At 40.2% G+C, this 25,873-nt stretch overlaps 1 protein-coding gene across 2 annotated transcripts in view; it reads right to left on the bottom strand.

Annotated features, from left to right (window-relative positions):
- Nucleotides 1-9,994, bottom strand: part of KIF13B (kinesin family member 13B) — a 216,027-nt gene extending 206,033 nt beyond the window's left edge. For both annotated transcript variants that reach the window (XM_070734859.1, XM_070734861.1), the window contains exon 1: nucleotides 9,899-9,994. In XM_070734859.1, the coding sequence (XP_070590960.1) occupies nucleotides 9,899-9,953 (55 nt within the window). In that variant the 5' untranslated portion in view covers nucleotides 9,954-9,994. The remainder of the gene's footprint in view (nucleotides 1-9,898) is intronic.
- Nucleotides 9,995-25,873: the final 15,879 nt, after the last annotated feature.

The raw sequence follows: 25,873 nt of genomic DNA, 5'->3' as shown, positions 1-25,873 counted from the left end.
TGTACCCGTTGGAGCCCATCACTGGAAACAAGGTATGAAAGATAACCATATCTCTACTCAATTTTCTCAGTGAACACCTGGTATCCTTGAGATATCTTTCCTTTTAACATCATCATTTCCTTGAGGGTCTCTTATTAAAAAATAAATGGACCTACTTCTGAATACTTTGTGAAGTTGTCTGCGGCTTGTGGCACTGATTTTATCTGAACCTACAGTTAAAAGTAAAGTTGGGGGAAAGGGGAATTTATAAAAAGCTTAAAACAGGATTTACAATCAACATTTTTTTCTAATCACCTTACAAAGGATGTCCCTGTTACAATCCATTAAAATTTCAGACTACAATAGTTCATTTATTATGTATGAGTACAGCAGCTAGAAAACACACAATACTTGTCTTCAGATTTCCAGTGCTAGGTAAGATAGAAATTCAAAAAGTAGCCCTTCTCCAACCAACTTAGAAGAAGAATATACTTAGAAACATTATTTTGAGCGCTAAGTGTCAAATAAAATTCAAATCAGTCAACTTTTCTTCTCACAAATCTATTCTTCATCTAAGAAAAGTTAATAAGTTTTAAAGTGTACAGTGATCCCTCGATTTTCGCGGGGGTTGCGTTCCCAGACTGCCTGACCACCATTTTTGGCTAAGGACAGCCAAAAACTACCCCCGCGCACCCTTTTCCAAGGCCGTGCAAGGAGCTGGGCTTGAAGTTGAGGGCGGGGAGCGACGAAAGTGCGGAGGGCAGCAAAGATTGTTTTGAATGTCGGCCGCTCCGCCCCCCCCCCCAGCGCTTCCGGCCCCCTCGCCGCTACCCCCCTGCCCACCCAATCTGCCCCTCTCACCGGCTTTCTTGGGGCACGGATCCTCCTGCAGCTGCGCTGGCGGCTACAGCTTCTCATTCTACTCATTCGGCCGCTAGCCGCTTTGAGAATGCCCGCCCCGCCCCTCTTGCAGTCCCTTAGCTGAGAGCGCTTTCGTCCCAGCTGTCAGCGAGGGGGCTGCAGGAGAGGCGGGGCAGGCGTTCTCACAGAGACAGCAACAGAGTGAGATAGAAAGGAGAGAGGGAGAGAGGGAGAGAGAGAGAGAGGGAGAGCAAGGGGGGAGAGTGGAAGGTAGAGAGAGAGAGAGAAATGATAGAAAAAAGGGGAGAAAAAAAGAAATGAGAAAATGATTGAAGCAGAGAATGACAGGAAAGAGAGAAAGAGAAAGAGAAGTGACTCTTGGTGATGACGTATGATGTCATCGGGTGGGAAAAACCGTGGTATAGAAAAAAAACCGCGGAGTATTTTTTAATTAATATTTTTTGAAAAACCGTGGTATAGCCATTTCGCGAAGTTTGAACCTGCGAAAATCGAGGGATCACTGTACTTTAAATGAAAATCATCAGTTACTTGAGAGCTAGGTATGTTATGAATATGTTCTTAAATTTTGTCTTCCTGTAATTTTTACATCAATGTTTTAGGTCATGCAGGGTTAAACAAGGACAAAATCTTTTTAACTGTGCTGATAAAGTGAGGTTTATTGGGAGTCAATTTCAAGTGTTTCATGTATAATAATCTAACTGCTTCCTTTCAAAACAGACATGTTTAATTCCCTGCTACATTACCATAAGAGAGCATTGAGACTCTCATAAAAGAATGTGACAATTGCATACTTTCATCACTGTTCTATTTTGAGCATTCTGAAACTATATGACCACATGCTTCATTTCTCTAACAGTTTCCCCAGATTTTATTAGTTTTGTCATTCAACGTATGAGCACGTTCAAAATCAATTAACACAATGTGCAAAATCTTCTTGGTTTGGAAAAGAATAATTGAGAACAGAATCCATAGGATTCTCTTACAGTATTTTGCTAGCAAACCTGAATGTGATATTTTGTTAAAAGCACAATCCTGTTAATAAGTAATTAAACATTTCAGGTTACATCCACACATTTGTCATGTCTTATTTGAAAAATATACAGCCTGATAAAACTTCAAAAAGTTCTCAAGTGTTAGCTATATACCTATGAGGAACATGAGTTGTGCAGGAAAGGGTGTTGATATTTGTGTAAAGAGGTTCAAAGGGGAATCCAATACGGACTGTAAGTGAAAGAACAGAGGCATAAACAGAAGAGGATCTGTCTGATGAAAGACTAACCCCAATTCATTTGTCCCTTAATTTAGAAACTGGAAATTAACAATTTAGAACCTCTAATCCAGTGATGGCGAACCTTTGTTTCTTCGGGTGCCGAAAGATCATGTGCGCATGCTATGGCAGATCAAATCTCAGAAGCCTCAAGGTTGACTCAGCCTTCCACCCGTCCAAGGTCAGTAAAATGAGGACCCAGATTGTTGGGGGCAATATATGCTGACTTTGTAAACTGCTTAGAGAGGGCTGTAAAGCACTGTAAAGCAGTATATAAGTCTAAATGCTATTGCTATGTGCAGAACGCCTGCACTACCCCCACGTATGTGCACAACCCTCCACACTCTCCCCCCCCCCCCCCAAAGCATGAGCATAGACCTCACAGAAGCCTCCGGACTTCCGGTAGGTCCGTTGGACTATTTTTCGCCATCCTCAATGTTCAAGAGGCTTTCCTGAAGTCTGGGAAGAGCGAAAACGGTTGTAAAGAAGGCCAAAAATCAGCTGACTAGCATGCACATGTGCGCTGGAGCTGACATAGGGCAACGCCTTGCGTGCGCTCAGATATGGCTCCATGTGCCACCTGTGGCAGCTGTGCCATAGGTTCGCCATCACTGATATAGTTTCTTGGCACCATTCTTGGGTACTTCTGTCCACACTTACAACTGGTTATCAGCCGCTCTGAGTCTACGGAGTGGGGCGGCATACAAATCTAAATAATAATAATAATAATAATAATAATAATAATAATAATAATAATAATAATAATATGATTATTATGGTTATTATGATTATTATTACTACTACTACTGGCACAGATGATCCACTGGAACTTGTGCCGGAACTACCATTTACCAGTGGCAAAGAACTGGTGGGATCATAAGCCCGAAAAAGTGGTCGAAAATGAGCAAGCAAAACTACTGTGGGACTTCCGACTTCAGACTGACCGAATTCTGAAGCATAACACACCAGACATTGTGATCGTGGAGAAAAAGAAAGCATGGATCATTGACATCGCAATCCCAGGAGACAGCAGAATTGAGGAGAAGCAGCTAGAGAAATTAGTGAAATACGAAGATCTAAAAATCGAGCTGCAACGACTCTGGCATAAGCCCGTGAAAGTGGTCCCAGTGGTACTTGGTACATTGGGCGCAGTGCCAAAGGATCTCAGCGGACATTTGAAAACCATTGGAATTGACAAAATCTCCATCTGTCAATTGCAAAAGGCCGCTTTACTGGGATCGGCAAACATAATTCGCCACTACATCACGCAGTCCTAGGTGCTTGGGAAGCGCCCGACTGGTGATGAAATACGAAATCCAGCATAGTGATCTCGTTTGCTGTGTTGTACTGACATAATAATAATAATAATAATAATAATAATAATAATAATGTGTCCCACAATCGTATGATTGCCATTTGCAATCATCTCTCCCTTCATCCTTGGGTTGTCAACCGGGAAAGTGGCAGTTGCTGCTGCCTTTTCCCTGGGGGCTGGCTGAAAAAGCACCCCGCTGATCTTTGCCTACATGAATCTTGACAACTGAAATGCAAGCAGGCATCCTTCTCGCCACACCTCCACAGAGCTCCCTGCAGAGCTAGGGAAGCAAGGACCCCAAACTCCTTATTCATGCACCCCGGCAGTCAAAATTGAAGCAGGCACAAGAGCTCAAATCCCAATCCCTGCCTCTGTGGAGTTCTACACAGAGGCAGGAGAGAAAGACCCCAAACTCCATGTCTGCCTGGATTTCCAAGCATGCACAAAACCTCCAAATCCTTCCCTCCTCACCCGCAAAGAGCTCTCTGCAGAGATGGGGAAAGAAAGACGCCAAGCTCTGTGCCTGCTTGAACCTTGGCAATCAAGATCCAAGCATACAGGGAGGTGAAAATTCCCCCCTCTCTCTTTCTCCACCTCCTTCCCCCCTTCCTTCCTCTGCCTCCCAGCTCTTTCACTCAAAGAGCTGTTCTCGGGGAGGGAATCTCAGCCAGTTCTCAAAGGGTTGACTGACAGAGCATGGGGGCAGCAGGGGAGGGGGAGGATCTGAGCTGTACATGGAGCTGAGATGTCCTCTCAGCGGGCAGCCTTTTCACTCCGTCCAGTTAATGACCCAGAGAAGATCATTTAAGGACCACAATTGGGAGTGCGATGTTTGTGGTCACTGAGCGAGAAGTAGTCGTGTGGGCGTCTCACTTAATGACTGCTTTGCTCAACATCCCAGGTTCCCCAATTGCACTTGTTAAGTCATGTAAGTCCATATCTTTACTAGTTGAACACGGCGGAAGTAATGTTTCCTTAAAAATACACCAGAGGTAAAGATTCATTTATGATAAACTAAGCCAGTGATGGCTTGCATATCTGCTGGCACATGAGCTGTTATCCTAGCTCAGTTCCAATGTACATGTGCGTGCTGGCCAGTTGATTTTCGGCTCACCCAGAGGCTCTCGGGGGGGGGCATTTTTGGCTTCCAGAGTGTCTCCGGGGGCTGGGGAAAGGCATTTGTGCCTCTGGAGCCTGGGGAGGGCAAAAAACGGGCCTACTGGGCCCACAAGAGTTTGGGAAATGGACAGTTTCAGGCCTCCAGAGTGCCTCTAGGGGGGATGGGGGGCATTTTCACCGTCCCCAGGCAATTAATTATGGGTGTGAGCACTTGCGCATGCACTATAGCAGTGTTTCCCAACCTTGGGCACTTGAAGATATTTGGACTTCAACTCCCAGAATTCCCCAGCCAGAATTAGTATATGCACACGTGCTTTCAGCACCTGAGGGAAAAAAGGTTCGCCATCACTGAACTAAGCTATCGTTCCATTTTACAAATGGCAAAACTAGGATTTAACGTTGGTTTTAAGGAATAAATAAGGTTTTTCAACTATTCTTCCTATATGTTTGTGACAGGAATATAGAGAGATTTCAACATATGGCTCCAGGAAACTGAAGCATTTGTAATTGTAAACAAAGATCATTTAAACCATTTTTCTCTAGATAAGGCTATTGTTAGGGCAGACAATGGCATGCACAAGACATCTTTACTCCAAAGTGAGAGAGCTTTGATATTTGCCACACTCCAACACAGAAGCACAATTGTTATTGGAATCTCAACCAGGCCTCTCCTCTCCCCAAGTGTCAATTTCTCCTTTTAAAATTCAGCTGTCAAACAAATTTTCAAGTTCCATTCCATACTATGCACACACACACTTGTATGTTTCAAATGTAAAATATGTCTGTTTTGATACCACACATAGTTAATGAAGTATTTGAACAGTTTGTCTTTTAAAAAATAGCTATATAATAAATGCATATCCATTTACCCTTTTACTTTCACAAATGTAAATATAGAGAAATTTTACATGCCTCAACCAGTCCATGATTTTCTGCAATCCTATGGCCTTTATGATATCTGCAGAAATGTCAACAATCATCTCAGAAATATTAGTGAAGCTTCTGCCTGGGAGATCAGTGTGTAGAGGAGTCACTGGTATGAATTTTGGAGTACAGATTTAATAAAGAAATATGGAAGTGTAGCTGAAACAGACATTGTGCAGAATAATGGAGAAGAGGAGGAATATATCAGCCCCTTCCTGCCATTAAAATTTCCCTGACCCCCCTTCTTTTCACTTCCTAAGATGTTAGCTGGGAGATTGTTAGCCAGGCACCAATTCAACGCTAACAATTTTACGCTTGGGAACAAAGAGGAGAGTTGGGCATCTGGTTGGATGGAGAGAATATTCTTAGATCAAACTAAAACGACAATATTCTCCATCTCCAAACCAAAATGAATGGTGAATGATATGGTTCTGGTCTAACAGATCTCAACTATACATCAAGCAATTGATAAGGGTGGCATTTTTAAAAACTTTTTCTGAACAAAAGCCACATACAGGGGAAAGCAGCAGCTGACATTCTAAATGGTATTATGGCCTGGGGGAGTGGGGGGGGCTCCAGAGAGAATGATAAAGCCGTTTTGTTTAGGGCTTCATCTAATAATTATCATTCTGTAAGCTCACGCAAAATGCAAACTATTCAGTTTGCCCTCAAGCACAAATGTAAAAAGGCAGAGCATTGGTAAATATTATCTATTGAGATATGCATTTCTTTAGACTTGAAAAAGATTTCAGACCTTACCATTTTGCCATAATCACATAATTACAACCTCATAGATAGTAACAAAAATGGCACTGGGAAGACATTTAAAAAGTATTGTTCCCATCAGAAATATTCCTGTTATTGGAGGGGGGGGGAGGGAGGAAATCAGGGAAACATTATGAAGAAGCATCCACGAAACACTGTAAATTCTAAACTCAGATGAATAAAAACATAATGGCTATATGCATTTAGCATGTTATGTCAATGAAGCAAACCATAGTATCTGCTTGGACATAACATACAATATCCTACTGCAGTTCACACTACCTAATAGTATAACTACTGCATTCTCATAATGAACCCTAATCCAACCTGATTTTAGCCTAGACTAGTGAATGGATTGGAAAATTTAGTTTACACTTTATAATAAGAATTTCTATATTCATTGTCTTGTGATAATTAAGCCGTACAATCATACAATCATTCTTGACAAATGTATCTTTTATTTTATGTACACCAATGACAAATTCCTTGTGTGTCCAATCACACTTGGCCAATAAAGAATTCTATTCTATTCTATAACATTGTTTTCTGCTTGATGCAGAAGATGACCTAAGCAGCTTGATAGGGATGAAAATTCATAGCACAGGACAGGTTTCTCACTGCAGTCTCTGCCTCTCCAGCCTAACAGACAAGAAAGTTTAGACTACTTGGCATTTGAGCATCCTGTGAAATGCAAAGCTTAGCAACTAGCTTTTTCAAATATGAATTCTCATAGGAGGGGAGGAGAAAAGTTGAGATCTGGGGGGAAGGGCGCCATACATGGGGGAAAGAGGGTATTATATATATAAATAATACGCCCCGAGTCTACGGAGAGGGGTGGCATACAAATCAAATCAAATCAAATCAAATCAATAAACAAACAAACAAATAAATAAAAAGAGCTATAAATTGACTTGTTTTTAAAGGGCATGAAAATGCCATTTAGTTGCTTTTCTAACCAATTTAACAATTGTTTAAGAACACCAGAAAATTTCCTCCATCCCTACAAAAGAAAACTATACATGTCTATCTTCCATGATAGGACATGCCTCAATTGAAATACTGTATTAGGAGACAACCTGTCTTAATCCCCATGCTTGTATTACTTCACCTGGATAGTTGACACCTGTGAAGAAACGTATAGCAAAAAAAAAATGCAGCTATAGCACCTCACTAGGTGCTTCCCTACCATTACGCATGCAGATTTCTTAAGGGTAATATTACAATTCATATTGCCAACCTGAACTAAAAGCAATGCCTTTGTGTATTTGTGTATACAAATGCTGTATATCTGTCTACAACAGTGTTTCCCAACCTTGGCAACTTGAAGATATTTGGACTTCAACTCCCAGAATTCCTCAGCCAGCAAATGCTGGCTGGGGAACTCTGGGAATTGAAGTCCAAATATCTTCAAGTAGCCAAGGTTGGGAAACACTGGTTTACAATGTAGAAATAATTGTAAGTAGGTGAAAACAAGAGACTGTGGAAAAAAATATACCAAAGGGAAAGCTGGAAAAATAATCAAAAATCACCCTAAAAGGAATAAAGGCAAATTTACAAGAAAAAGAATGAGATGACATTTACACAACTAACTTCAACCAGATCAGTTAATATCTTGGCCGTCCACTTTCATAACTTGTGAAGCTTAGTTATTTTTAACCTTAGTTTTTTGTTTGGTCTGCTGGCCATCTGGTTAATGTGTAGTGTCATGTCTTGTGCAAAGCCAGAAAACTGATAACTGTCTAATAAGATGATTTTAAAAAACTTTTTTTAACAACAAGAAAAGGTTTAATAACATTTATTTTTTTAAAAGTCAGAAAAGTTTAACAACTTGTACAAAGGCAGTCAATCTCTGATTCTCATCTGGCCTCCAAATTGCTCCAGGTCTATTTAGTTCTTTCTGACCTTGAAGGAAGAGATTTCACTTTGATCTGCACACACATACATACAGAGAGTATTTGCTTCTTAACTCCTTCTTAAAGTTTGGTTCGCACATCTTCAGTTGCTTTCCCAGGCCTGGGGTGAAGGAAGGACTTCCTACCTTATGAGCACAGATTATTCTGTTCCACCTCTGTCCCAGGGGAGGCTGAGTGGACATAGGACATTCACCAGTTTCATTCTGGTCCACCTAGTTTCTCTGCTATTTGGGCAGCGGTGGCTATCAAACAGGGAACTTCCCTCCAATTCCTAACACAGGCTGGTGGTGCTCCTTCCTATCTTCTGCGTTTATATAATTCCTGGGCACACTTTCACCTTAGCAAGGGATTCCCTCACCTCAGCAAGGAAGCGGGCCACATAAAACTATGTTTCCAAGCTGCTGCTCCTTGACTCTTCCCCCCTGTATCTGCCTCCTGCCCCAGGGCAAAATATTTTTTTCCATACAGTGAAAGGGGGGAAGTGGCCCTTTCTCGACTGTACTTTCTGAAGAAGGATTCCCCAGACTTTCTCAAATCAAGAATGAGGGCTGAGGCTTTCGTTCCATGTAGGCAGCCCTTCAGTTCTGGGGAAATCCACCCTTTCCTTCTAGCTCTATATTGAAGGGGGGGGGAGGCATTGTTAACTCCTTAATAGAAAAGAATTCTTTATTGGCCAAGTGTGATTGGACACACAAGGAATTGGTCTTTGGTGCATACGCTCTCAGTGTACATAAAAAGAAAAGATACAGATTATTCTGTATACTTAATGGGGTCAAATAAGCAAAGAGGAAACAATTAATATTAATAAAAATCTTCAGGATACAAGCAACAAGTCACAGTCATACAGTCATAAGTGGGAGGAGATGGGTGACAGGAATGATGAGGAAAAACTAGTAGCAATAGTAATGTAGATTTAGTAAAGTTTGACAGTGTTGAGGGAATTATTTGTTTAGCAGAGTGATGGCGTTCGGGGGGGGGGGCTGTTCTTGTGCCTAGTTGTTTTGGTGTGCAGTGCTCGGTAGAGATGTTTTGAGGGTAGGAGTTGAAATAGTTTATGTCCGGGATAAATATATATAAATATATTGTAAATGATTGAATTGTATGGTTTTTAATGATATGGGTTTTTAGATGTTGTTTTTAAGTATTGGATTTGTTACACTGTTTATCGCTGTTGTGAGCTGCTCCGAGTCTTCGGAGAGGGGCGGCATAAAAATCTAATAAATAAATAATAATAATAATAATAATAATAATAATAATAATAATAATAATAATTATTATTATTATTATTATTATTATTATTATTATTATTATTATTATTATAGGCTGAACTGGGGCAGTGGTTTTTTGGGTGGTGGCAGTGGTGGTAAATCTTTTCTACTTTTTAGATGCTTTTCACGCACTCAGTCGAGTGTGTATATGTGTGTGATATTGGTCCTTACTTCTTCTTTGGTCCTGGGAGGGGGGGGGGGGTTCTCTCCCGCAAGCATTCCGAAGGATCCTTAAGTCTCCCCGCTTGTAATCCTCTGCAAGAGGGGGCGCCTCTTTTGCCAACCCGAGGGAAGAAAGACCTGCCCAGCTGCCAAGCCCTCTCGGCTCCTTGCCCCGCGGCGTTTGATTCCTTTCCAAATGTTATTTGCGTGGAATAGGGGGATATTTTTCTTTGGGCGCTGCTTGGGGAAGTCTCCTCCGTCCTTCCATTCGCGCCCCGTCCGCTCATCGCCCCCCGCAACTCACCTCTCTTATTCATGGGTCGGATCCGCACCGCCACCTTCACTTTGGAGCCCCCCATCGCGCCAACTCCACTCCTCTTCACTTTTCCGCAGGCTTCCGTCTTCGGGAAGGAGGAGGAGGAGGAGAGCGAGAAGGAGGAGGAGGAGCGTGGTTACAGGGAAAACCCTCCCACGAGGACTACAACACCCAGCAGCCTCTGCGCCACTGGCGAGCTTTTTTTTTTCCTCTCCCTTCTCGTTGCCTATCGGGAAATGTGGTTTGCTCCGTATACTCTTTTTCGGCTGTTGGGAATTGTAGCTCGAGGAGTAAACCCCGGGAGAAGTTGGGGGGAGTTTTGGACGTGGGTGATTTGGGTTTGCAGTTTTGGGGAAACAGGTATTTCGAGAAACACACACATACACACACACAAATATCCGCACGTGAACAAATAACACATCAAGGAGACCGTCCCCTCTAACTCACTAGATATAAACATAACACACACACACATATTGTATTGTACTGTACTGTATTCTCTGAGATGAACAATCTATCCTTTTTTAAAGTGGAAAGTCCGAAATAAAAAAAATTAATTGCAACATTACGTTCTGAAAAATAATATACATCTGGTGCAAAATAAGATTCCCCTCCCAATTCAATTCAGGTAAAAGCTGCTATGTGGATTCCTGTTTCAAAACTCTCCAGAACACTGTCAAAAATGTTGGTTTAGTACAGTGGTTTTTAACCTTTCTAATGCCATGACTCCTTAATACAGTTCCTCATGTTGTGGTGACCCCCAACCATAAATCTAGCATCAATTCTCAACAGAGCTTTAAGCTGATTGGCAGGAATATCAAAGGGATAATGCCACTGTAAACTTTTGATTGGTCACATTATAAAAATATTTTTATTTATTTATTTATTTTGTTCAATACAAATTGAAAGTTAAAGAGAATAAAAACATGTAGTAGTAAATATCAGGCAAGGGATAGAAGAAGAGATATGAGAATATAATACATCAATGAAGAGTAGAGAAAAGCATATATGAATGGGAGAAAATATATATAAAATATAGGAGAGACAATTGGACAGGGGTTGGAAGGCACACTAGTGCACTTATGCTCGCCCCTTACTGACCTCTAAGGAATCTGGAGAGGTCAACCATGGAAAATCTAAGGGGAAAAGGTTGGGGGTTGACACCATGGAGTCTGGTAATGAGTTCCACGCTTCAACAACTCGATTGCTAAAGTCATATTTTTTACAGTCAAGTTTGGAGCAGTTGATATTAAGCTTGAATCTGTTGTGTGTTCTTGTGTTGTTGCGGTTGAAGCTGAAGTAGTCGTTGACAGGCAGGATGTTGCAGCATATGATCTTGTGGGCAATACATGTTTAAGGCGTCGTAGTTCTAAGCTTTCTAGACCCAGGATTGTAAGTCTAGTTTCGTAGGGTATTCTGTTTCGAGTGGTGGAGTGAAGGGCTCCACCACTCGAAACAGAATATATTCCAAGGCGCCAGAATAGAAGCTTTAGTTCCTAACACTATGGGAAATTTGTCTTTTCCCGTGGTCTTAGGTAATCCCGTGGTCTTAGGGGGGCGTTTGCCCAGGTTCGCCTGATGCACCAGTTGCGGCCCTATTTGGACCGGGAGTCACTGCTCACAGTCACTCATGCCCTCATCACCTCGAGGCTCAACTACTGTAATGCTCTCTACATGGGGCTACCTTTGAAAAGTGTTCGGAAACTTCAGATCGTGCAAAATGCAGCTGTGAGAGCCATCATGGGCTTTCCCAAATATGCCCATGTTACACCAATACTCCGCAGTCTGCATTGGTTGCCGATCAGTTTCTGGTCACAATTCAAAGTGTTGGTTATGACCTATAAAGCCCTTCATGGCACCGGACCAGATTATCTCAGGGACCGCCTTCTGCTGCACGAATCCCAGCGACCAGTTAGGTCCCACAGAGTGGGTCTTCTCCGGGTCCCGTCAACTAAACAATGCCGCTTGGCAGGACCCAGGGGAAGAGCCTTCTCTGTGGCGGCCCCAGCCCTCTGAAACCAACTCCCCCCAGAGATTAGAATTGCCCCCACCCTTCTCGCCTTTTGTAAGCTTCTTAAAACCCACCTCTGTCGTCAGGCGTGGTGGAATTGAGATATTCTTTCCCTCTAGGCCTTTACAATTTATGCATGGTGTATGTTTGGTTTTATAATAAAGGTTTTTTTTAGTTATTTTAGTATTGGATTGTTACATGCTGTTTTTTATCACTGTTGTTAGCCACCCCGAGTCTACAGAGAGGGGTGGCATACAAATCCAATAGATAGATAGATAGATAGATAGATAGATAGATAGATAGATAGATAGATAGATAGATAGATAGATAGATAGATAGATAAATCCATGTGAAACAGTTGTTCGACCCCCAAAGGGGTCCTGACCCCCAGGTTGAGAACAACTGGCTTAGTAGGACTAGGTTGTGTTATTGGGAGACCATGAATTTATATGTCTATAGTGGTATTAAGAAACAGTGTACATGTTCCACTATTGCTACAAATAATCGAAGTTGAAATACTATCATTTTCATGGCACAATGTGTGAACTGCACAAGGCTAGGCTGAAAGAAGCTATTCTGGAGAAGGGAGATCTGAACTGGGAACCCTCACCCAATCTGAAGTTCATCCTATCTTGTTTCTGGAAAAGACAAGTGCATTAGTAATATCTGTATTTTATTTCTGATTTCATTTTTCTTTTCATAGTAAATACAATATGTAGATTGTTCCTATTTCAGTTTATGTATTGTTCTTCATTTCAGCTCTGTGCATAATTTTAACCCCAAAATATTGGAGCAGTATGATATTTATAAAAAGATAAAATTTCAGACAAAACATTATTCTGAGATTTTCTCCAAGCTGGTCTCTTCCAGATATATTGGATCTGCAGCTTCCAAGAACGCAACCTCAACAAATCTGGAATCAGCCAAGCTAGGAATCCTACATTAGACAAAGAGAATAAACAGAGGGAATAAATTTGGGGTCCTTTTATTGAACAAGGCAAAATGAATAAATAAAATTACAAAACAGGAACCATTGCTTTTTTGTTAGATTCATATTAAAAACTATATCTCCTGGTTCATCAAAGTCTGTTAATGAAATATGATCTATTTGTTTTTGTACTATAAATCTCTCTGATTTTCTTAGTATACTTTTCTTTCATAATTTCCTGTGGTTTCTCTATTTATGCACTATATTCTTACATTATGTATATTCTTCTTGATAATGAAGAAAACCTTCACTGCATCCATCATATACAAAAGGAAATGATACTGCCATTCTTTATTAAATTTGTAGATAGATAGATAGATAGATAGATAGATAGATAGATAGATAGATAGATAGATAGATAGATATAATTTGAGATATAATTGACATAATACAATCTGAGGTTAGTTGGGGGAAAGATCAAAAGCAACATGAGAAAATATTATTTTACTGAAAGAGTAGTAGATCCTTGGAACAAACTTCCAGCAGACGTGGTAGATAAATCCACAGTAACTGAATTTAAACATGCCTGGGATAAACATATATCCATCCTAAGATAAAATACAGAAAATAGTATAAGGGCAGACTAGATGGACCATGAGGTCTTTTTCTGCCGTCAGACTTCTATGTTTCTATGTTTCTAATTATAGATATAGATATAGATATACTGCTTGTATCAGATCTAATTTGATTTTAGAAAGATCTCAAATTAAATCAGAAGGATGAAGTGTACAATCAACTCACATGATAAGAATAGAATCATAGAATATAAAGATTGAAAGATATTTTGGAGATAATCTAATCCTATTTGCTACAACTTTGTCAAGAACTGGACATCCAAATTTTGTTGAAATATCACCACTAATGGACAGTCCATCACCTACTGAGAAGGTGTGCTCCATCGTTGAATTACTATTACTGTTAAGAATTTTTTTTCTGTTTTCCAAGTGAAATTTACTTCTGTGTAATTTAAATCCACTGTTTCTTATCCTGTCTTCTTGAGCAACTCAGAACCATTTCTGCCCCTTTTCCCATAGGAGACAGAATGCTGATACTTGAAAACAGCATCTGTCTCCTTTTCACCATACTAAATATACTCAGTGACTTCAACTGTTCCTCCTAAGTGCTTCCTTTCAGACCTTTTACCATCTTGGTTCCTGTCCTCTGGACACATTTTAGTCTGTCAATAAATTCCTAAATGTAGTGCCTGAAATATTCTTGATATGGTCTGACCAGTACAGCATAGAGAAGAATGATGATGCAATACTAACATATGCATCTAGCAACACATTTGTTTTATTTGTAGTTGCATCACCCTTTAGGGTTATGTTAAAATTGTAATCCTGATTCTGAGCTAAATTCTGAGATCCTTTTTGAATGTACTGTTGTCCAGCAGTATTAATTCAATTGCTTACATTAATTACATTGAATTTAAATTAATTCAACTTAATTTATGACATTTAAAGGTAATAATTATTTTTTGTGCTGGTTCCATCCATTCAATTATCCTGTTGTTTGGAACACAGCCTCTTTCAAAGTTCCTTGAGCTACAAAAAAGGACATCCTTTGAAATTACCCACAGTATGGTTTTATTTTTTTAAGTGCCATGGTGTGTTGTTTGAACTCAGCCATTATGATTTATGTCTCAATGCAGTGTGCAAATCCAGCAATCACATTTTGCAATCCCATGATCTCTGGTTCAGCTCTTGTTATTTTTCCAGAGTCTACGGAGAGGGACGGCATACAAATCTAATAAATAAATAAAGAGATCTTAGGGTTCAGGCAAGAAAGATTGCATTTTACGACTTCGATGAAGAGCTATCGTTCAAATGAAATTATTCTGAGGAAGATTGACTAATAGTTGAGTCAGCATAAATATGCTTTTAAGTATTCATACATATCAGGTTCTATGTTTTATTAGCTTCACCAGGAGTGCCACTGACTTACCCTGTGCATGCAAACACACAGACGTACACACCCTTTCTCGTATTACTCTTTTGCCACTCAGCAGATACTAGAAATCCTGCTCCAGAATCAATTTGGTCTGGTTCCACCCTTTTCATACTTACATACATATGGTTTTCATATAACACCAGTCATTGCCTCCACACCCGCCCTGGTTTCATCAGGCACTGCCCACAATTACCTTTTCATTCTTATAGAGTAAGAACATTTAAAGATAATAACAAAGAGATGAGTTTAGCTAATGTTTCTGCTATGTGATACATTTTGGGCTGCACATCAGTAACTGAAGAGTTTGTGCCCAGCTATTCCAAACAAAATTGCATGTTATTGTTTGTTTGTTGTGTCAAGAAAGCAAAGAATAGACACTGGACAAATGGGCTGCATATAGGGCTTAATTTAAGGCTTGACTCATTTGGGTTTCACCTCAGAACCAGTTTTTATTGCCAAAATGCAAGATGTGCCACCTCTGCAAAGAATGACAGGAAAGAAACTGATGATGGAAGGATGATTATAGCCCTCACTAACAGCCTTCTTGCGCTCCTTTTAATTCTATTCTTTCATTGTTTTTCTTTTTTTGAACTTTTGAGGACAATAATTCTTGAAATTGCAACATTTTTCCCTTGATTTTTTGTTGTCTCCTGCTGTCTGTTTGGTAACTTTGGGGCTCAGGTAACTTAATTACCTGAGCTAGATAGGAAAAGGACTTGTGTTCACTTGATTGTCCCATATAGCTGTCTTTTTTAAGGCAGGCTGCTTTCAGACAATACCCTGGTCTAGCGCAAAGATAAACTGTCTAGTGGCCCCTGAAGGCTGAAAATAATCCCAGACAATCATTTGTGGAAGGGAACCCCCCCCCCCCAATTCCCCATTGTTTCCCAAGAGGCAACCTTTGAGCTCAGTCGCTGGATATATAAACAGAAGAGTAATATGATTGAGAAATTCTGTTTGTATTAATTGTCTGGGATAAACAATGAAGTTTAAAGGGAGGAATGAACTTATCCCCTTCTGGTTCATACATGAAAGGAGAAAGGATTCAGGTAGCTTTTCCTCACTTCATACAACCATTGTTACCTTTTCTTTTAGCCTGTGCAAATCACACACTAAGAGGATTCTTTATTATTATTATTATTATTATTATTATTATTATTATTATTATATTTGTATGCCGCCCCTCTCCGTAGACTCGGGGCGGCTTACAGTAATGATAAAAACAATATATAATGACAAATCTAATAGTTAGAATCTAAAATAACAATAATACATTTAAAAAGTCTAAAAAACAAGAAACCCCAATATATGAAAACATACATACAGTCATATCATACACAAAACTACATAGGCAGGGGGAGATGTTTCAGTTCCTCCACGCTTGACGACAGAAGTGGGTTTTAAGGAGTTTAGGAAAAGGCAAGGAGAGTGGGGGCAGTTCTAATCTCTGGAGGGAGCTGATTCCAGAGGATCGGAGCCGCCACAGACAAGGCTCTTCCCCTGGGTCCTGCCAAGCGGCATTGTTTAGTTGACGGGACCCGGAGGAGAACCAACTCTGTGGGACCTAACCGGTCGCTGGGATTCATGCGGCAGAAGGCGGTCTCGTAGATACCCTGTTCTGGTGCCATGAAGGGCTTTATAGGTGATGACCAACACTTTGAATTGTGACCGGAAACTGATCAACAATCAATGCAGACTGAGGAGTGTTGGAGTAACATGGGCATATTTGGGAAAGCCCATGATTGCTCTCGCAGCTGCATTCTGCACGATCTGAAGTTTCCGAACACTCTTCAAAGGTAGCCCCATGTAGAAAGCGTTACAGTAGTCAAGCCTCGAGGTGATGAGGGCGATGAGGTGATGAGGGCATGAGTGACTGTGAGCATTCTGAATTTAAAACAGATGAAGCATCACACAGCACATTGTGGTTCCAAGCCCCAAGATTACCATGGCATGTTTCACTGGGGCCAAACTATTTCAGTATAGAAACAACTGGCCAGAACATTTGTAGACCTTCTGTAGCTACATGGAGCTTCAAGGACTAGATGTAGAGCTAAAATGACTCAAGAAGTGCTACCTGCTCTTTTTCCAGAAGTACAGTAGTTACGGAGCAACCACATCACCTCAATGCATCTGATAAGTGCAGGGAAGCAAAACCAACTTCTGGAATCAAAAGGCAGAAAGATTCTTGTCTTGTTAGTTCAAGGGAAAGGAATTTACATTCAGCCAATGTTAAGGAACAAAATAGCTTAGAGATAATCTCTAAAAAAACAGCTGACTTTATGCATAAAACAGACTGACACCTGGTGGTGTGATTACAGTTCACTCTAAATAAATATTTGATATAAGTGTTTTTATTTTGTTACTAACAGTAGTAACTTTTGTTTTGAGAAGAATCCATATAACACATATAAGAGATAATTACAGACATTTTGCAACTACTGGAAAAAAATAGATACCTTTCCAATGAATTGTACAGAATTGAAAGCTGATACTTTTCTTGTTTTTCCTTACTACATAGAAACATAGAAGATTGACGGCAGAAAAAGACCTCATGATCCATCTAGTCTGCCCTTATACTATTTTTTGTATTTTATCTTGGGATGGATATATGTTTATCCCAGGCATGTTTAAATTCAGTTACTGTGGATTTACCAACCACGTCTGCTGGAAGTTTCTTCCAAGGATCTACTACTCTTTCAGTGAAATAATATTTTCTCACGTTGCTTCTGATCTTTCCCCCAACTAACTTCAGATTGTGTCCTCTTGTTCTTATGTTCACTTTCCTATTAAAAACACTTCCCTCCTGAACCTTATTTAACCCTTTGACATATTTAAATGTTTCGATCATGTCCCCCCTTTTCCTTCTGTCCTCCAGACTATACAGATTGAGTTCATGAAGTCTTTCCTGATACGTTTTATGCTTAAGACCTTCCACCATTCTTGTAGCCCGTCTTTGGACCCGTTCAATTTTGTCAATATCTTTTTGTAGGTGAGATCTCCAGAACTGAACACAGTATTCCCAATGTGGTCTCACCAGCACTCACAATCTCCCTCTTCCTGCTTGTTATACCTCTAGCTATGCAGCCAAGCATCCTACTTGCTTTTCCTACCGCCCGACCACACTGCTCACCCAATTTGAGACTTGTCAGAAATCACTACCCCTAAATCCTTCTCTTCTGAAGTTTTTGCTAACATAGAACTGCCAATACAATACTCAGATTGAGGATTCCTTTTCCCCAAGTGCATTATTTTACATTTGGAAACATTAAACTGCAGCTTCCATTGCTTTGACCATTTATCTAGTAAAGCTAAATCATTTACCATATTACAGATGCCTCCAGGAATATCAACCCTATTGCACACTTTAGAATCATCGGCAAATAGGCAAACCTTCCCTACCAAACCTTCCCCTATGTCACTCACAAACATATTAAAAAGAATAGGACCCAGAACAGACCCTTGTGGCACACCGCTTGTAACCTGTCTCTGCACAGAATACTCAACATTAACAATAACTCTCTGATGTCTATGCTTCAGCCAGCTGCAAATCCACTGAACTATCCAGGGACTAAGTCCAATGTTCACTAATTTATCTATCAGCTTTTTATGTGGAACTGTATCAAAGGCTTTGCTGAAGTCCAGATAGGCAATATCCATGGCACCACCTTCATCCAACACCTTTGTGACATAGTCAAAGAAATGAGTACTTTTCAAATTAAAATATCCTCAGTGAAATAATAGCCACCTCTTTCAGAAAACACACACACAAGCAATCCATTTTAAAGATTAATAGAGGGTAGTATATAGGGTTTAAATTAATCAGTAGGATGACTCACTATAGCAAGGGTGTCAAACTCATGACAACACATCACATGGCATATCACAACCACCAGGTGTGGATGTGGTTAGCGTGTGATGCACCTGGCCCATGGGACATGAGTTTGACACCCCTGCACTATAGGATTTAACATGTTCTTCGCAAAACAACGTGTTTGGAATTTTTAATCCAGAAACAGTTGCTAGCATAAGCCAAATTAAATATTCAAAAATATGGAAAAAGGAAGCTTTCCTGAACTCCGGGGATAGTGAAAAACAGCCAAAAAAAGGGCCAAAAATCAGTTGGCCAGCACGCACATGTGTACTGGAGCTGACATAGGGCAACTCCTCATGTGCCTTAAGATATGGCTCCATGCGTGCCATAGGTTCATCATCACTCTATTATATGGACTACTGTTGGTGGATAATAAATTTCTGAATACAATTCAAAGTGCCAGTTTTAACCTATGAAATCCTATATAGCTTAGTCCATACTTAACTTCTATAGCTTGGTACTTAATTATGGTACATACTTATATGATGGCATTCTCCAACCAGAATCAAAGTTATTTTCTCAGTTTTCTGAGTTGACTGAGAAGAAGAGGGTTGATTTAGCAGCACCTGCCTCTTGGTTGAAGTTAGAATTTCTTCCCACCTTGATTTCATTTTGGAAGATGCTTAAATCTGAGATCTTCCTTAGAGCATTTATTCATTAACCAAAGGCATCTAAGTTAGAATATATGTTTTGTTTTGCTAATGATTTGCAAATTATTTTTTAATTTTTAATTCATTCTTCCTGTGAATGGTTTACAGTTTTTTGTCTCTCTTACCTTGGAGACTTTATTGAGTCATATGCTGTGGATCTTTGTTTATATTATGTATGTTGTTAATGGCTAGGAGTTCTGTGGAACCTGACAATGTACAAGTTGAATGAATGAATAGAATGAATAATTTTGACCCGTTTTCAACTTTTAAAATTTTGTTTTCTTTTTAAAAAGTAGGTGTGCCGAATTTTTTTTCTTTACTCATTTTAATGAGTAGTAACATAGTTTTCAGTATTCACATTTATTTTAAATCTATTTGTTTTTTAATTAATGAAGCAAAAACCATTAAAGGATCATTGGCTTTCCAGGGGCACATGTAGGATGCGGAGGTGGGTTCTAACTTAGCTCGCTGCCAGTTCGCTTCCTCTCACGCCACGTGACCATGCCACGTGGCCGTGGGTGTGCGCATGTGCAGTGTCGAAGAATTTTAATTTTTTTTAAAAAGCCACAAACAAGATGGCAACACATACACAGTGCTGGAAAATCCCCCCAAAAAATCCCTACTCAAAAAACCAAAAACAAGATTGTGATGCATGCACAGTGCTGGACAGGAAAATGCCAAAAAATGCCCCCAAAAAAGAGATAGTGGCGTCCACAGATCGTCACCAACAAAACTGGTTCCATGTCATCATTGTGACATCACCAGCAGGTTGCAGGTGAACCTCTCTGTTGTGTGTACTCCCTTGCAGCGCGCGGAGTTTTCAGATTCGGATGATGATGAGTGGGATTTAGAGATCATAAATCTTCCTGCTCTACCAACAGTTAGCAATGTTAGTAAAGACCATGGAGCTAATGACATAGACATGAGTTTGAGTGACTCAAATGGGGGAGACCCCAGATGGAGGGACGCTCATTTCAGAAGGTTTCAGAAATGCTGGGAAGAAAGAGGGAGGAGACATTAGAGAGTTATTAATTAATGAATTACTTCACATCTGGGTGTAAAACAGAAGAGACGCTGAGTTCGTTCAATCTTGCAAAATAAGAATGGCCGCGTCCTGAACTTGCTCCGAAGCTTATTACTTGTTTCTTTATGACTCCTGGCTAGCATTAATTAGCCATACATTTTAGAATGACTTGTGGAATGTCTTTTAAGTTACTGCCAAGCTTAACTACTTAGTTGCTGAGATAATAATGATGAAAGAAGAAAACTGCGTGCAGAGTGGAAGTGACACAGAGCCAGTGTGGCACAGCAAGTAGAGTGCAGTACTGCAGGCCACTAAAGCGGACTGTAGATCTACAGGTCAGTGGTTCAAATCTCATCACCGGCTCAAGGTTGACTCAGTCTTCCATCCTTCTGAGGTGGGTAAAATGAGGACCCGGATTGTGGGGGCACTATGCTGGCTCTGGTTAAAGAGTGCTATTGCTAACATGTTGTAAGCTGCCCTGAGTCTAAGGAGAAGGGCGGCATAAAAATTGAATGAATGAATGAATGAATGAATGAATAAATAAATAAATAAATAAATAAAGTGTTTAGGAGGAATTAAAGAGGATATGTTTTACAATGAGATGCATTGAGAATTCCTTTATTCCAAGTATTAATTGAATCAGCTGAAATCAGAACACTCTCTGAACCAGGAAGAACACATCTCTGGTAGGATGTAAAAGATTGAAAAATAAGATCCGTGGGCTAAGTACACAGGCTTCAATTTATCTATCTTTGTAAAGCCCAGCACACATGCACACACATACACACACATTATTATTTAAGAGAAAATAAATAGTAATCAGACATTTAGAAAATGTGCCTTGCTGAAAAAAGTGAATATGACCTATAAGGAAGATTCTTGTCTCACTAACTTATGAGATTTTGAGAGGGTCAATAAATACTCAGACAGAAAAAAACATCAATCAGAGATTGCAATCTTGGACTTTCAAAAACTTTTTGGCTAAATCCCCCAGCAAGAGAGTAGCTGCTATCATAGATTGATTAAAAGATACAATAAAATTACACATGCATTTTTTCATTTGGAGAGATGTGAATGGTGAAGCCTCCTGGGAAAGAATGTGGGGAAAATAGTTTACTGTTGCTGCCAAAGAAGCTACAGGAATTGTAAGAAGTCACGATCTTTCTCTTTGCCTGTTTGGGCAAGAATACAGAATCATAATGATACCCAAATATTCAAGAAGGCAAAATCAAAAGAGATTGCAGAGATTTCCAGTAAATACATCTACAAATATTTATGATGAAGCCCAAAGCACTTCTGAACAATTTTTGAATTGTACATTATTGTAGTTGGTCGGGCTATCTCAATTTTTGAAGGCAAAAACATTCTCTTGAATACTCGTGGGTGAGCATGTAGCACCTGTCTGCAATTCATTACATTAAAAGCTCTTTTGATTGGCTTGCTCTGCATCTGTAGAAGACAACTGTGCTACATTGGAAAAATATGCAGCTGCTTTAAAGAGTGTAGAAGGACATGGTGTACAATGATTCATCACCTTGAACTATATTTTACCTTCTAAAATGAAGTAGAACATGGTCTATTAGTGTTCAGTGATAATTTTAACACAGTCCACAACTTTTTTCTTTTCTTTTCAAGGAACACTACCTAATTTGGAGTGAAACTCTAAATACATTTAGCTGATCTTATCACTGTGATGTACTTGGAGAAAATGTGGATAAAGGGAGGTATGACAGAGATATAGGAAACTATATAAAGTATAGAAAATCTGAATAAAGTTTTTCCTATCTCTCTTTAACGTTTAAAGTCATCCTTTAAATAAAACATTTCTTTAATAGTGGAATTTGTGAATATCAGTTTTATAATCGGCCTCCTATCATTGGCTACTGATGGCTACAGATTTGAGGGTGTTACTTATCTCTGGACAAGGGTGGGCCTCTGCCTGGTTGCTAGGTGGGCGTGGCCATGGTAGGTCTGGCCTAGTCAGCCTCCTGCACCATGGCGGGTGGGCGGGGGCATTTTTGCCCTCCCTAGGCTTCGGAGGCTTTTCTCAGGTTTCTGGGAGGGTGATAATGGCCTCCCCAGGCTCTGAAGGCCCTCTGGAAGCCAGAAAGGGGCCCATTTCTGGCCTTCCTGAATTTCTGGTAGGCTGATTTTTCACCTTCCCCGAGCCTCTACCCACACCCTGCACCAAAATAGGCCACATGTTGACTCCTGGGAGGGGAAGGATGGGTGGGGCCAGCCAGGAGTGGGATTATACATGATTGGGATTCGGCAATTTTGGAGGAATGGGTTTAATGTTGGGAATTTTTAAGTCTTGGGTTTAAGGGTGGGGTGCAGTGTTCCCTCTAATTTTTTTTTGGGGGGGGCGGAAAAGTATAGTGTCTGAGCGGCAGTCCCTTCGGGAGTGGGCGGCACAGAAATAATAAACAAACAAACAAACAAACAAACAAATAAAAAACCCACCCTGTTTTGCCTCAGAGAATTTCAAAATAAAATATTGTACTGTGTGTCTATAACAGTGAGCTCAAAATAGGGTAACTCTATCAATATCAAAATGCCACTTAAATAGTTGAGCTAGTTTCAAACTAGATTTTGATTTTCTTTCTCTCTTCCTTACTCCCATTCTTTTTCTTTCTCTTTTCCTTCCTCTCTTTTTTCTATCTGTTTCTCTCTCTTCCTCTCTTCATCTCTCTCTCCTTCCCTCTCACTCTTTCCCTCTCGGCTTCTGGGCAGCTTTGGAAAACTCTGAGTTGATGATGATTTTTAAGTGAGCGATTGCTCACTGCTCAGCTTAGAGGGAACTATGGTGGGGTGTATAATTTATATCTGTAATTTTATATTGATTTTATGCTGTAAGCCACCCTGAGTTCCCTGGAGAAGGACAGCCTAGAAATTAGATAGATAGATAGATAGATAGATAGATAGATAGATAGATAGATAGATAGATCAGTGCTTCCCAACCTTGGCCACTTAAAGTCTAAACATCTTCAAGTGGCCAAGGTTGGGAAAGACTGAGATAGAAAGAAAGAAAGATAGATAGATAGACAGACAGACAGACAGACAGACAGACAGACAGACAGACAGACAGATAGACAGATATTTGGGGGTTCTTCAAATTGCGTAGAATCTTAGCTAGAGGTTCTCCCGAATCCCTGAGAATCCCCAGCAGCCCATCCTTGTCTCTGTCTATGTTAAGTACTTGGAGAATAACAATGGAAGAGGGCCATAATCTTTCTTTCCATGCTTTTGGGTCGTTCTATGATATAGTAGGCCTGACCTAGCGGAACCAATTCTTCTGGCAATGCCTGAAAGGGTCCAGATGATTTTACCACCTTGTTCTGATGTAAAATGTTTCAGCTACAAATAATTGCATTTGGAAGATTTGGACGTTAAAAGCATTTATTAATTAACTGTGTAGGTGTAAAATAGCCAGATCCTCCAGTGTACACTATACACCTGATATTAAAGGCTTCATGTAAGATAGAGAATGGCTGGGTTTAAAATGGGAGGCATTCCGATTATCTCTGTTATTTTGATGCTCGGCACAAGAGGGTGCTCACCACCTTTACCTCAAAATATAATTGCCTTGCAAGCAGTGGACATCCCAGAAAGAGGATTTTGCAAAAGTAATTGTTATATAATATTTTAGGGTAATATAATATATAAGTGAAGGCAAATATACATAACCCAGGATAATGTTGCAGCATCCAATCTGGGTCAGTCACTGGGAAAAGAGTTTTAGTCTTCCAAGCTTTTGGATTTATGCTGGAGCCCATCCTCAGGGAATCTCTCCCTCCTACACACCCTGCTAGAGATAAATTTATTTCTTTTATTTCTTTTATTTATTTATTTGTCAATGTATAGAATAGTAGTGGTTTGTATAAACATAACGTAAGTTGTAAGTAATGATAAAATTGGACAATATGACAATAGGCTTATGCAAACCCCTTACAGACCTCTTAGAAAAGGGGAGAGGTCGACTGTAGACAATCTAAGGTTAAAGTTTTTGGGGTTTGGGGAAGAAAACACAAAGTCAGTTAGTGCGTTCCAGGCATTGATCACTCTATTGCTAAAGTCGTATTTCTGCAGGCAGGTTTGGAGCTGTTTACGTTTAGTTTGAATCTATTACGTGCTTGTGGAGCGGAGGAGTGAAGGACTCTTCTTGTGAAATATTTCTGGACTCTCTGGATTGTATTAATGTCTGATATGCAATGCTGGTCCCAGAAAAGTGGGCTGTATTCCAGAATTGGTATAATAAATGTTTTGTAAGCTCTGGTTAGCAGTGTAATATTGCCAGAGGCTTCCCTGAGGATGGGCTCAAGTATGAGCCAGAAAGCTTAGAAGACTAAACCCCTGGTCCAAGTGGCCGACCCAGATTGAATCCTGCAAATATAATATAGGAGACAATTGCTTCCAGAATACGTCTATTAGTGTGTTGCATTGAAACAAGGAAACAACCTATATGAAGAGGAGGGTCTTATGTAGTCATAGATCCAACAGAACTACACAATATTCTTTTATTTGTCCCCTAAATTTTATTATTTATTTATTTATTTATTATATTTGTATGCCGCCCCTCTCCGTAGACTCGGGGCGGCTAACAACAGCAAAAAGACAATATGAAAAAATCTAATACTAAAAGTAATGTAAAAAACCCCCCAAAAACCCAATTTAAGAAACCAATCATACATACAGACATACCATACATAAATTCTATAAGCCTAGGGGGAAGGGAATATCTCAATTCCCCCATGCCTGACGACAGAGGTGGGTTTTAAGGAGCTTACGAAAGGCAAGGAGGCTGAGGGCAACTCTGATCTCTGGGGGGAGTTGGTTCCAGAGGGTCGGGGCCACCACAGAGAAGGCTCTTCCCCTGGGTCCCGCCAAACGACAATGTCTGCTGCCTGCTTATAAGAACAAAATTATGTGAGCATAGATCTGTACTTAAAATAGTGCTAAATCAGGGCCCTCATGGAATTCTCTATCAATACATCTACACACATTCCTTCTCAAAAATAACATTCTCTTCATCAAAAGAGGGGAAAGCAAGAATGGTTTCCATGGTGGGCAAACCTGCCCAAGGCAGAGGGGAGGAGGTGGAATCCAGATTTATCAAAGGGATAAAATTCTTCTATTTCTGGTGGTCATCCAGATTTTCGCAGCCTAGATATGGTAACCATGCAAAATAGTGCAGAAACATTAAAACATAACATCCAATAACTTTTCTCTGGAATCCAGCACTTAACAAGAAAACAAGGAGATAGACCCGTGATGGCGAGCCTATGGTATCTGTGCCACAGGTGGCACACAGAGCCATATAAGAAGGCACATGAGACTTTGCCATGTTTCAGCTCCAGTCACAAGCTGGCCAGCTGATTTTCAGCTTTGGAAAATGCTGTTTCACCCTTTGGATATTTCACAGAAGCTTCTCTGAAGCCCTGAAGGGGGAAAAAATCGCCCAACAGAAGA

The sequence above is a fragment of the Erythrolamprus reginae genome, chromosome 1 (genome assembly GCF_031021105.1).
Source record: "Erythrolamprus reginae isolate rEryReg1 chromosome 1, rEryReg1.hap1, whole genome shotgun sequence".
In the NCBI taxonomy this organism is placed as follows: Eukaryota; Metazoa; Chordata; class Lepidosauria; order Squamata; family Dipsadidae; genus Erythrolamprus; species Erythrolamprus reginae.
The sequence above is the reverse complement of the archived record's forward strand: the minus strand, read 5'-3'. Positions and strand labels throughout refer to the sequence as shown.